Source organism: Mustela nigripes, chromosome 2 (assembly GCF_022355385.1).
Source record: "Mustela nigripes isolate SB6536 chromosome 2, MUSNIG.SB6536, whole genome shotgun sequence".
Lineage (NCBI taxonomy): Eukaryota > Metazoa > Chordata > Mammalia > Carnivora > Mustelidae > Mustela > Mustela nigripes.
Window position 1 is genome coordinate 160116762 of NC_081558.1, and position 14014 is coordinate 160130775.

Genomic DNA, 14014 nt, shown 5'->3' on the forward strand with positions numbered 1-14014 from the left:
GTCTGACAAAGAAATCAAAAACAGTCTATGTAAGGAAGCTCAGTGAGCTGTAAGAAAACACAGACAACAAAACAAAATCTGGAAAACAGTACATGAACAAAACAAAGTTTCAAGAAAATGATAGAAGTCATGAAAAGAAACACAAATTTTGGGGCTGAATAATGCAATGACTTCATTGAAAATTCAATATGGAGTTTCAAAAGCAAATTCTTCAAGCAGAAGAAAGAATCAGTGAATGTAAAGACATAATTTGAAATCACCTAGTCAGAGATAGAAAAGCAAGAACAAAATAATGAGTGGTGAAATTCTATGGGTCTTATGAAACACCAATAAACAAAATAATGTGAGCATTATGGGAGCCTCAAATGGACATAAAAAAGAATAGAGTCCACATCTAATTTAAAGAAATAATGAGAGACAACTTCATAAAACTTTGGGGGCAATGGGTATGGAGAATTAACATCAAAATCCAGAAGCCCAAATACTTGACTGACCATAAAGGAATCTTCACTGAGATACATTATAATCAAATGGAAAAGAGAGACTTTTAAAGCAGGAGGGGATAGGTGACTCTTCACATATAAAGTAGCCCCATAAAACTAGATTTCTCAGCATTGACCTTACAGACTAGAAGAGTAGGATGATATATTCAAAGAGCTGAAAGAAAAAGCCTGGCATGGAAGAATACTTTATTTGACAAACCAAAAAATAAAGATGAGATAATAACTTTCCTTGAAAAATAAAATCTGACAAAATTTGTCAGTACTAGACCTGCTTACAAGAAATTATAAAGGGAGGGCACCTAGGTGGTTCAGTTGGTTAAGTGTCCCAGGTTCCTGGGATCAAGCCGACGTTGGGGGTCTCAGCTCAGTGGAGAGTCTGCTTCTCCCTCTTCCTCTGCCTGCTGCTCCTCTTGTTTGTGCTCTTTCTCAAAAAAATAAATAAAATCTTAAGAAAAGAAGAAATCCTAAAGGGAGCTCTTCAAGTTTAATGAGAGAATGCTAATGAAGACATATGAAAAATATGGAAAATAAAACACATTGTTAAAGGTAAATACATAGTTGAATTCAGAATAGTCTAATACTGTAACAGTGTTGTGGAAAGCACTTTTAACTCTAAAACAAATGTCAAAAAGAAAAGTATAAAAAATAATTATAGTTATAATAATCTGTTAGTGAATGCAAATTGGTATATCAATAAAATAAAAAGGGGAGAGAAGTAAAAGCATTGAATATTGCATGTAATGATAATTAAGTTGTAAGTAGCTTAAAATAACCATAAGGTGTTTCATATAAGCTTTAGTAACCACAAATAAAAAAAATATTTGGTAGACACACTAAAGATATAAAAAAAGGAATCGAAGCATACTGCTATGAAAAACCAGCATATCACAAAGGAACAGAAAGAGAGGAAGAAAGGACAAAGGAACTTCAAAATAGTCAGAAAACAATGAACAAAATGACAATAGTATGTACTTACCTATCAGTTATCCTAATATAAATAGAATAAATTCTCCAATCATATGGTATATAGTAACTGAATGGATAAAAATCAAGATTCAACAATATGCTACCTGTAAGAGACTGACTCTAGCTCTACAGATACAATAAGCTGAAAGTGAAGGGGTGGAGAAAAGTGCCCCATGCTAATAAGAATAGCTATTCTTAATTTAGAGAAAATAGACTTTAAGTAAAAAAAAAAATGTAACTTATGGCAAAGAAGGTCACTATCTAATGGTGAAGGAGTCAATTCATCATAACACTTGTAAATATTTATGCATCCAACATTGGAGCACCTAAATATGTAGAGCAGATAGGAACAGAACTGAAGGAGAAATGGGCAACAATACAGCTGTTGTAGGGAACTATAATACCCCACATTGAAAAATGGATAGATCATTCTGACATTAAATCAGTGAGGAAACACTGCACTTGAACAACACTGTAGACCTGTAGGCCTGACAGAGATGTACAGAACGTTCCTTCCAAACACAGTAGAACGCTATCTTCTAAGCACACACAGAACATTCCAAAAGATATATCATAGTTTCAAACGAAAGGTTTTTATAAAAATCACTTCAATAAATAATTTTTCAGAACCCGGCTTTGAAGTACATTAGGAGTACTTTGTCAGAATCTTTTGTAGAACCTAAGTGAAGGAATGCATGTGGATCTTAGGAACTATGGAATTAGAAATGAGTGAGGTGAAGAGTATCATTATCTATCTTTCTGCTTCTTGTTCATTCTTCCCAAGATGGGCATATTAATCAGTTCCTCAGAGAAACAGAATAATAGAAGGAGAAGGAGAGAGAGAGAAGGAGGAGGGAAAGAATGGGGCAGAGAGAGAGATATTTATTTTAAAGAATTGGCTCACATAATTGCAGAGCCTTGGCAAGTCCAGAATCTGCAGGGTGGGCCAGAGCTAGAGACCCAGAGAGCACAGAAGTTTGAGTCTGAGGCAATATGCTGTAGAACTCACTTTCCCAGGAGGCCACTCTTTTTTTACTAGCAGCCTTCGATTGATTGGATAAGGCCCACTCACATATGGAGGGTAATTTACTTTATTGAAAGTCTACTCATTTAAATGTTAATCTTATCTAAAAAAATTACCTTCACAGAAACATCTAGAATATTGTTTAACTGAATACTTGGGAACCATGTCCAAGCCAGGCTGACACATAAAATTAGCAGTCACAGTAGGAAAAATGGGGAAAAAAGGGATGAATTATTCCTCTGAATCTGGTTCCAAATTTTCCTGAAAGTAATCTCATTTGTGCAGCTAGGTGAGGCCCACCAGTAGATAAAACAACTTTAATCCTGGGGGTGGCATCTGGAGAAAGCACTACTCAGCCCAGCTCGTGTGAGGTACCCACGATGGGCCAAACCAGTGGCTAGGAAAGAGGTGGAAGCAGGGTTATCTTGGACAGAATAATGATCAAGTGTGCAGCATAGTGTCCCATAAGCAGGAAATAATTGATTAAGAAGTTATAATGTAATTTTTAAGTGTTAACATGTTTTTCCACTTAATGATGGAATGACATCTAATTTCTATTTTGCAAAGCTTTTCATGGGATTCAGTTACAGTTAACTGATTTTCTATCATGGTGGCTGTAAGATTTGTGGATACATAGTGGTTTGCACTTTTAGGCACCTAAAATTGATTTCTTTTACTTTTCTCTGAATATTTTCTAGCTTCAACACATAGTTCATCTGTGAAAGGAAAGGAGAGAAGCCTCACACTTCCTGCAGAAGGTAAAGTGATTTTTAATTTTTTTCTAGAATCCAGTACTAAAGGGAGTAAATGTGGAATTGCCTTAGAAACATATCTGATGGGCTGGTCAGGAGGCCAGACTTGAGCCCAGTTGAAGAGTGTGGTGAACCAAATGCTGCAATGTGGGGGACCCCGTCCTCCTCCCCCAAGGCAGTTCAATTCCATGTGACTATTCTGGAATTCTCTCTATCATGCCCTGTGCCAGGTTTTGTGGGGAGAACAGAGATGAACAAGAAGCTAGACTGCCAGAGCACCGTAAGGGGCTCAGTTTTGTGGGGGAACCCAGAAATAAACACAGATGCCATATAAAGTAGGGGAGATAAGCCCTAACATCAAGTGTGCTGGGAATGTAGAGGAGGGAGCGTGACCACCAAGGCTCTGGGAAGGCATCATGGAAGAAGCAGCATGTAAATTAGCTCTTAAAGGAAGAGGAATATTTTCATAGACAGAAGTGCTGTGCAGGCATCCCAGACTGCAAGGACTATTGAAGGAAGACCTAGATACGCAGTGATGCTTGCTGTTTCCTTTCTGAAGTGTGGGGGCGACAGAGGGGTGATAAGATTGCCAAGGTGAGTCAATTTGAAAAAGAGGAATTTCAAAGCCAGCACAAAGACATGCCAGTGTTGTCTTCAGGCAGTGAGAGATCTCTGAAGGATGTCAGAGTGGAGGGGATCACCCCCGTGTTACAGAATCCTGGACCTGGCTGCAAGGTAAGGTGAGAGCTGAGAAGAGGAGAGTTTCGAGACAGAGAAGATGGTAGGAGTCTTCTGTAGTAACCCAGGTGTGGTGATGGGGTCTTAAAGTAGGGTATGGCAGTGAGAAGAGAAAGGAAAAGGGATTGTCTGTGTGCAGAAGGTGGCAGGAGACTGGAGGGGAGTCAGAGACACAGGATGCAGCAACGCTGGGACATCGCTGCTGTTCTGGAGCAAATATAAGAATCTACCTGCTACCCCTCTGTAAAAACGGAAGTGAGGTCACCATAGCTGATCACAGGGCTGTGTGGAGATTATATTTGTTGGACAAGGGCCAACCCATTGAGTGTGGGGGAGAGGCTGGGCATTGGCAAATTATCACAACAGGTATGAAAAGAGGAAGAAGAGGATTAGGAAAAGGTGAATAACAGGAATCAGGTAAGAAGTCGCATTGAGAGTGAAGGAGGAATGCTGGAGGGTCACAGAGCAGAGCATGGAGAAAGAGCAGAGACTACGCATGGTGTGTGGGATCCTCACTGATGGAGCTTCTTTACAGGAGACGGTGCCCTTGTTACAATGCACATGTTTGATTGATCAGCTCGTAGGTTCCTTTAAAATAATAGAGCCAGATCTTGAGAATAAGTATCAGGCAAAATATGAGAGCCTAAGACTGCTCACAAGCTGAAGTGCAAACAGAGAACACTCTCAACCTGTTTCTCACCAGCCTCTTCTCTTTCTGGGTTCATCTTCTGCACCCTGCCCTCAGGCACCTGTGTGCTCACCCACACTCACCTCTAGCTGATCTCCAAGCCCCTGTGTTGCTGCTCACCTCTAAGCCTTGGCCAAATTGCAGGCTCCCTGTGCCCGGAGTAGGGACACACTTGCAGTGGGGGAAGGAACATGTATTTAACTGCCTTTCAGGTCTGCTCTAAAATCCATCCCCACTTGCTTCCTATAGCTATGGGATATTGATTTGGCTGTGAAATGCAAGGGCTTGAGTCTATCACAGAAGAGGCAAATGAACCAAAGGAGGAGAGGAGAGACCTCACATGCACAATTTAGGGTTAGGAATTTCATCCACATAACACTTTGCTCCACCTCAGCTGGTTCTGCTCCTATTAAGGTGATGAGCTTGCTGCCACTCACCTGGGTTTGCAGGTATGTTGTACCTGATGCCCCAAACCTCTCTCAGCAAAGCCAGTCATGGATGAATTATGAGTGTTTATGGGAGAGCTGGAGCTTCTAGATAGGAGAATAATTGTAGGTTTTAGAGTTAATTTTTTATACTGAAGATGGGCAAAAGCAGTAACCTTCTTCATTTAATACTCATAATTAAGTAAAACATAAACAAGATCTGTAAACAAAGTTCAGGGTTGGACTGTTTGGCAGTCCATGAATAGGAAGGAAGGAAGAAAGTTTGGTTTGTTGATTTTACTGACTTTGTGAATCTCCAAGTGAAGAGTAGCTTAAGAAAGTCCAGTCTGTTCAACCTGAATGTCATCTGATAGATTTTATTTGGGTTTGTCCAAAGGGGTACCCTTTGGTATAGGAATTTCATTCTTCTACTACTGATTTATTGTCTCTGATCAAAACTTAGGAGAAAAGCACATCACCAATTTTTCCACTTTCTGTGGAAGGAGCACGAGTTATAAGTCTAATAGTTTCTTAGACTGAAGGATTAGATTTAGATGTCTTTGTCCTTTAATTTATATTGTGTTTTCTTGTTTGTTTTCAATAAAATCTCTGAGGCAATTTTAAGCCCTTAAAATATTTTTCACACATATAATAAATGTAGCTTATCTAATAATACAAATATAGGAGAAAAATGGGTTCATCTTTGGATTAGGTTTAATGCATTATACACATTTTGTGCATGTTTAATTTTTTAACGTAAGCCTAATATTTTGGAATAGGATGACTAGGAAAGTCATGTGTTAGTACACTTTATGCAATATGTAGTAGAAAATGTAGCACTTGAAGTGTTTTTAATCCAGCTTTTCTTTCATCATTCTCCTTGTGTGTGTGTCCAGCTAACTCTTCTCTGTCCGTACTTATGGATACAAAGGCTGTGCTCCTTTGTCCTCCTGACAACCCCACAGCTTTGGTGGTAACATGGACAATAAGCCCCAGAGACCAGCCTCCCTGCACTAGAGTCCACAGGAGAGACAACAATGAGACCAGTGTAAGAAACTGTACTGATGCGAGAATATCCTGGGAGTCCAGACCTGATCAGAATCCTGCCCTTCAGATTGACCCCGTGGCCCTCACTCATGATGGATATTACAGGTGTGAAGTGGCTGCAGAAGATGGGTATTTCAGTCATACGTATTACCTCCGAGTGTTAGGTAAGGAGCATGACATATTGTGGTACGTCACATAACCAGATCTGGGATTGAATGAGATGTGTCTCTGTATTCCATACCCCATGTGTTAAGCCTGAAGCATTTTCCCCTGCGTCTCTGCAGTGCCCCCCAAGGTGACCCTGTTTCGAGGCAGCAATGAAACCATCGTGTGCAGGGCAGCTGCAGGGAAGCCATCTGCACAGATCTTCTGGACCCCAGAGGGAGATTGTCACACTGAGGAAGAGCCGCTGGGCAATGGTACAGTGACCGTCCAGAGTACATGCCACTGGGAGGGCCGCCAGGTGTCTAATGTGTTCTGCTCTGTCTCCCATGTGACTGGCAACAAGAACTTGAACTTCACCTTAAATCAAGGTAATCACCTGGGTTTTTGTTTCTGTTTGCTTTTTTTTGTAGAGTAATGAACTTGATGCTTAGCATTTTCTTCCATAGATTATGAGTAACCAAGAACAAAATAAGGAAACTTGTACTAATCATTTGAAGATATTCTCTAAAACTTAACTGGGTAATTAATTCCTTAGTATGCTAGGGAAATAATTCCTATTCCTTTATCAAATAAAAGAAATAATTTAATAACTTCTTATCTCTACATTCTCTAAGTACCTTTTATTCTAGAAGCCACAAAAATTTTGTTAACTTAATATCTATTGATTTTTACTTTGAGATTAATATTCATATAAAATGGCAATAATTTTATATATATAACAATACTGATTCTGTACATAGACAAGAAAAATAATTATTCTCTTCTTGATTTTTATAGTTTATGTAGTATTCACCACTTTTTGTTAGTCTGAGTAGGAGACAAGTTTTTGCCCCCCCTCTCCACTGCATTCTGAAACCTATACATCAATTTATTTGCCAAATATTTGTTTATTGTTATTATGTGTTTGAAGCAACCATGTAAAGATGAAAAGACAAGGTTCATGTCTTATATCATTCCAGGCTGTAAAACCTTGTGATTAGGAGCAAAATCTTTGGTATAATATGGCTTCTCCTTTACTAGCTATGTGACTTGGAACAGTATTTAATCTCTGTTTCATGGCTTTTTAAAAAATTGAAATATAACTGACATATAATAATAAATTAATCTTAGATATACAACATAATGATTTGATATTTGTAGATATTGCAAAATTATCACTACAATTAGTTTAGTGAACGTCTCATGATTTCTTCATTTGTTAAGGGGATGATAGAACCTACCTCACAGAGTTATCATAATAATTAAAAAGGAGAATTATATTTACTTAATATGATAGCTATCACATAGTTGGTACTCAGTAAATTTTAGCTACTATATTTACTCTACGGACAAATGTTAGCTTCTATATTAATAAATATTAGCTATTATGTTTATTATATTAATATATATTAGCTATTATATTCACTATCATATTATTAAGATCATCATATCCTATTAATTATTGTTCATAATACTTCTCATATTAAACTTTTTTGCAACAGCTTTAGTAAGACCTAATTTATATACCTTACAATTCACCCATTTAAAGTGTACCACTTAGTGATCTTTGGCACATTCAGAGCTGTGCAACCATCACCACAATCAATTTTAGAATGTATTCATCACTCCAAAAAGAAACGTCTATCCTTTAGCCAGCACTCTATAATCCCAGAAATCCTCCAGATTTAGGTAGCCACTAATATACTCCCTGTCTAGATTTTCCTATTTTGGACATTTCACATAAATGGAACCCTATAATATAGGACTTGTGTTACTTGCTTCTTTCACTTGGGGTAATGTTTTCAAGCATCATCAATGCTGTAGCATGTACTAATACATTCACTTCTAGTCATTATTTTCGATCTTCAATTTCCCACCATCTCTACGTTCTTATTTTATACTTCTTGTCTCTAGACATATGCATTTATCTGCAGTACCACCTGACTTTCCTTTCCATAGATCAAATATTCAGCCTATACTCTATACTTGTTTCTCCCTTCCCATATCCTGAGAGACTTGGCTTCAGTAATTACCCTTGCTCTCCTTTGTTCAGTCTTTTTTATTCCACAGATCTTTTCCCTAAGGCTGACTATAGGAATCTGCCTCTTTTCCTTCTGAGTTTAAAAGTAGATGCTATGTAGTAGTATGTTATATGTTAATACATTTTTTTTTAAAGTAGATGTTGTGCATTCTTTAAACTCTTAGCTCTTGCCCTTTATTCACCCAAGACTCTTTAAAAAGAAGGATCTACCCTCATTGTCCCTTCTATGGCACCTCACATCCACTCCTTAACTCTCTTGCATTTCTCAGCACAGGAAATGTTCTAATGAAAAGCTAAAGATCTCTCAAATGCCAAGCAAAATATAAAATTTTAATATGTAGTTACTAATTAGCCTTGTGATAGTTGATATGGTCTTTCCTCTCTTCTCACCTATTTTCCTCCCATAATCACTTGGTTCTCTTCTTAACCTTCAGTAAACTCTTAGCCTCCTTAAATAGTTTTCCATCTCTTCATTCTATGACGGAAGGCATTTCTCTGAGTTCCATCTTAAATAGGAACTGAAAAGAAAATATTTTCTTTTCACATTTACCCCTATTCCTTGAAAGACCTCATCCATACATATGGTTGTAACTGCTGCCTAATTCCTGATGCTCAAATCTCTGTTTTCAGTCCAGATTTCTCTCCTTGGCTATGCCATGAACAAAACCAATTTCCAACTGAATGGGCTTCACATGCACTTGAATGTACCAAGAGCACCTCAACTTGCATATTCCTAAAAAGGAATTCCTCTTCTCTATCCCTTCATAAGCTCCATACTTATATTTTGCTTTGATAAATGACTCAAGCCAGAAAATTAAAGATATCGTAGAATATCACTCTCTCCTATTTCCCATATTCAAAATTGGTCACTATGTTCTGTTGATTTTATCTTAATTTTTTTCTTAAATCTATACTTTTTTCTTTCCTTCATATTAGTTGAGCTTGTGGTCATCTCTCACCAGAATTATTACAATATTCTTGCAACAGGTCTCCTGGCCCCTAACTTACCTCCTTCTACTTTATCACCTAAACTGTTACCACATTGAGTTTCCTAAAATGAAAAACATGCCCTTCCCTACTTAAATGCTTGATCTGTCACTCTCCTTAGTCTCATGTCTTGCTAATCTTTAGCCTGTACCCCATGCATGTGGACCTCTTTGGACTCCTCAAAAGTGTTTATCTTTCTTATTCTTCTGTACATGCAATTGTACATTGTACATGCAATTTCTACCTCTTCCCCAGGTACTTCTTTCCTCATCCTCTCTTCTTCCAGTTGCTCAATTCCGATTTAAGTGTGTTTTTTTTTTTTTAAGATTTATTTATTCATTTGAGAGAGAGAGAGAGAGAGAGAGAGAGAGATAGAATGAATAAGGTTGGGTGGAAGGCAGAGGGAGAGAGAGAATCCCTGCTGAGCACAGAGCCTGTTGCGGGGCTTGATCTCACAACTCTGAGGTCAGAATCTAAGCTGAAATCAAGAGTTGAACAATTAACTGACAGCCACCCAGGTGCCCCTCCTACTGAAGTTTTAAGGCTTAGAAACTGGGCTAAGTTTTTTTTCACCCTGCAGTTTGGTTAGTTGCTCCTACTTTGAGCTCATGTAATGCCTCATGCATGCCTCAGAATACTTGATAGCACTGGAATTGACTGTAACTTCTCTGACTCCCACTGCAGGATAAACTCTTTGAGAGTCAGAACTATATTCTTCATTTCTATATCCAGGGTCTGACATAGAGCCTAACATACACAAATAGCTACAGAATTAGGTTCAGATCATCACAGACTTCATCTCAATGTACCCCACTCTATGCTCTACCACATTTGATTTAAGTTAATGAGTTCTTCAAATTTTTGTTCAAATTGTTTCTTTCCCTTGGGAAGTTCTTCCTTCTTTTCTTAACCTTTTTAATCCTGCTATTGGCAAGGCTCAGTTCAAATCCCACTTTACCCTAACCTCCCAGTTGGGTTTGTTTCAGCGTTCTTACTCCTGAGATGATTTCTAATCTGTAATGATCACTGAGCAATATTTGTTCTCTCATAAGTGATCTTTTCATTTGTATGGCTCTGATGGCTCCAATTGGATTATGAGTCTTTTGAGCTCAGGCTGAGACCATGACTTCTTCTTCCCTGACAGTGCATAAGAAGGAGATTGTCTGACATACTTCTAGTTTAGTATTTAAACAACTCATTTAACAGGGTGACATGACTTTTAGAGCCAAGAGTCAGAATAATACTTAAAGTTTACTTGTGGTTGCCATTTTCATAGTAGAAATAAACTTCAGAATGACAGTCCTACTTAGTCTCATTTTACCTTTTCAACAATTCTTGGGGCCATCTTTTACAGATGAATAAATGAAAGTAAAAAGACATAAATATTCAGTTAAAGGGTGACAGCAACTCAGTGACAAAATTACTTCACTGTGTGGAAAATAGCAGATAGTGCTAAAAATATTAATAATAGTACCCTAAAAGACTAACATTTACACAGGAAGTTAGAAAGCATATTTCCTTTTTTCTTATAAAGTTGGGATGTATTAGCAATATTTACTGTGCATTTATTAATTTAGAAAATATTGAAAATCTACCAGGTTACAAAACACAGATATAGTTTCTAAACTCTGTCATGAAAGAATATCTTAGTGATGAAGTCCCAGAACCTAAGTCAGGTTCGGTGGGGTGAGGAGGTTCAGAGCCGACGACTAAAGAAAGAATTCTTAAGACGTCGTTGGTGCAAAAGGTGATTTATTAGAGCACGGGGACAGGGCCCGTGGGCAGGCAGAGATGCGGCTGCCCCGGGTTGTGAGGGGTGGTTGGTTATATACGCAGGAGTTGGGTAGGTGAGGACAAAGGGTTATTGGGGCAAAGAATACTATCAGGATATTGAAGGCTTAGTTACTATTAAGTAAAGACAATTGAGGGTCTCCTGGTGGAATGTTACATTCCTGCCATCAAACATCCTTGTTAATGAGATTTAGGTTTAGAAGAAATTTAACTTTATTTGCTTTTCCTTCTACCTCCGCCTCCTTCGGTTTTTATGGAGGGGAGGATGACATTTAGGCTTGAGAAACTGAGTTCTGTGTCTTTGGAATTTGGGCTATTGATAAGGTAACTTCTTTGTTTGTAAATCTCAAGGATATTTGCAAACCAAGGGAGACTCCTGTCTTGTAGGATTGTGATCTTAGCAAGTTAACTCTTTATCATTTTATGGCAGTCAGGGGTGCCTGAGGAATGCTACACCTATGGAGGGGAGCGGATGAAGGGGGGGGGGTGCAAGGCGCCAGCTTTTGCTTTGTCCTCAGCCAGCCTCCTGCTCCCTCATCATTAGCAGCATTTGAATTGTCATCTAGAAAGTGGATTGATTACGACAGTCTGTGAACTTTTAAGAATATTTTAAATGCCTCTTTTAAACAATTGACCCTACTTTTTTCATTAGAAGGATCCTTGAAATGGCTCCTTACCTCTGCCTGTGTTGCTTGTATTTAAAGGTGTCATAACTCTGGAATTTCCAGCATCAGACTTACTGATCATTCTCTATGTGAAATTCTCTCTGTTCTTGGTTATCCTGGTCACTGTGGGATTCATCTACTTCAAGAAAGCAAATGATTGCAGGTAAGAGAGGAAGTCTAAAAAAATAAAGATTTATCAGAAAGAAATCATCATTGTAAGGCTTTAAGTTTACAATGTCCTAGGAACAGCATGATGGTTTTTTTGTTTGTTTGTTTGTTTTTGTTTTCCCCCACATTGTTTGTTCCTCTAGCCCTTTCTTTGGTATATAATCTTTGTTAACACATGGAAGCCCAGGAAGAGATGCCTGCAGCACTGGGGCAAAAGCTTCTATTTCATTACAGTGCTTTCCTGAGAGATAGCTTGTCCTGGGGCACCCTTCCAGAATTCTGTGGGGAAAATGAAGTTCAACAGGTGCTTCTTAGGTGTTCACTCCCTAGTTTATCTGTCTCTAAAAGCTTGTATTCATTGTGCTAATTATATATTTTATGTTTTTTTCATAGTGCATGAAAATTGAAAAATCTGGAAGTCAACTTAGATTTGATGAGGCATCATGAAGATCAGACCTGGGGTTTAGCGTCTAACTCAACTGCTCCTGTTACTATTTGCTACCTTTGTGTTTATGTGAATCACTATGATAGCTGTAAAATCCTGTGTCAAACTCTTAGCAAACATGTATTTATACATAAGCCAAGGCTTGCTGCCTGCCATTATAAATGCCTGGGATGACTCATCTACCTTCCCCTTCGCCTTACTGAGTTCTTATTTGCAAACAAGAAATAGCCCAGCTTCTTAGCCTAAAGAGGAAGATGGCTCAGGAAATGGCAAATTACAATGCTTTGCAGTTTTTCTATACCCCTTTGGGTTCTTTGGATAGTGCTTTCCTTGCTTCTTGTTTCCTCTTGTTTCCTCTGCCCTTTTAAGATGCTAAATAATGTTGCAATGTCAGAAGCTACTACAAACATTGCCTTCTGGTTGACCTGTAGCCAACTTCCCACCCCTTTCTTGCTTGCTAGCAATTAGTACATGTTTGGCCTGATTATTGAAAAAATGGCCAGAAGTCATTTTTAGTAGTACCTTTACTGCTGAAGGAATTTTAAGTGGATCCTAAATAAAGAGCTCTTAGAGTCATTGGAGACTATGCTGAATGTAACCTCACTTTTAGAGCTCCACTGTCTCAATTCTCTCCTATCTGTACTCCAGGTTGGAATGAATTAATGGTAGGAAGGTTAAGAGTTCTTGGTGAAACCTCAACATCTAGGTCCACTGTAAACTGGAACCCTATCTTCATTGGTACACATGGTAACTCTATAGTAAAAAGTATCCTTTTATTTAAAGGAAAAATTTCTTGTGTAAGGTGGCAGGTGATTCAAGCAATTACTTTTATTTTTAGCAAGTCTCAGAAGGAGAAAATGAATGCATACTACAATCTGGAAGATAATATATAAGTAAGATAATCTAATTGTTGAAACAAACAACATCTCAATCTCAGTGTATTCATACCACGAAAGTTTAGTTTTTGCTCACTTCATATCATAGGGCAGGTTAGTGGATCTAGGGGAGGGAACAGGAATGGTTCTGCTCTAAGGTAGCACTTTATCCTCTAACTCTTCCCTTCTCAAAGTGTTCTCCATTCAGCTGGTGAATGGGAAAAAGAGAGAATGAGGGATTTTATATAGGAGGTTTTTATGAGCAGGGCCTGGAGTAGTAAGGACATTTGCTCATGTTCTATTGGCTAGTATTTGTCACATGGCCACACTAACTTCTGTGTAAGTTGGAGAATGTAGTGGAGCTGCCTCAGCAGAAACAGAGTCAGGGTTTGGGTACAGATAGCTAGTAGATAGCTAGTTTCTACCTATAGGAAAGGAAAGGACAAGTGTTAAGATTAATACCTACTTCATTAGTAACTGAACATGAGCCAAGAAATAAACTAGTAAATAATTTCATTTATAGCTTATATTAACTTTTCCCTCTCTCGCTCTCTCTTTTTTATTGTAACTCCTGCATGTTTAAAACAGGGCATAGAATGGAAAAAAGTCTAGTGCCATGGTTCCATTACAGACTCAAAAACACTGTGATACTGGTTGCTAGCTGCCTGAGCCAATGCTCATCTTCCCCTTTCTGTTAGTAGTAGAAGATTGTATTCTTGACTCCAGATCTTTCCACCTCCCTCTATCCATGTAAT

General features: G+C 38.2%; 1 protein-coding gene across 1 annotated transcript; it reads left to right on the top strand.

The window, feature by feature from the left end:
• The first annotated feature begins 6004 nt into the window (after positions 1–6004).
• Positions 6005–12960, top strand: LOC132010195 (cell surface glycoprotein CD200 receptor 1-like). Its single transcript, XM_059388124.1, has 4 exons — positions 6005–6307; positions 6428–6676; positions 11811–11934; positions 12333–12960. Exons 1-4 carry the CDS (start codon positions 6016–6018, stop codon positions 12337–12339), a joined length of 672 nt encoding a protein of 223 aa, XP_059244107.1. The 5' UTR covers positions 6005–6015; the 3' UTR covers positions 12340–12960.
• The last annotated feature ends 1054 nt before the right edge of the window (positions 12961–14014 follow it).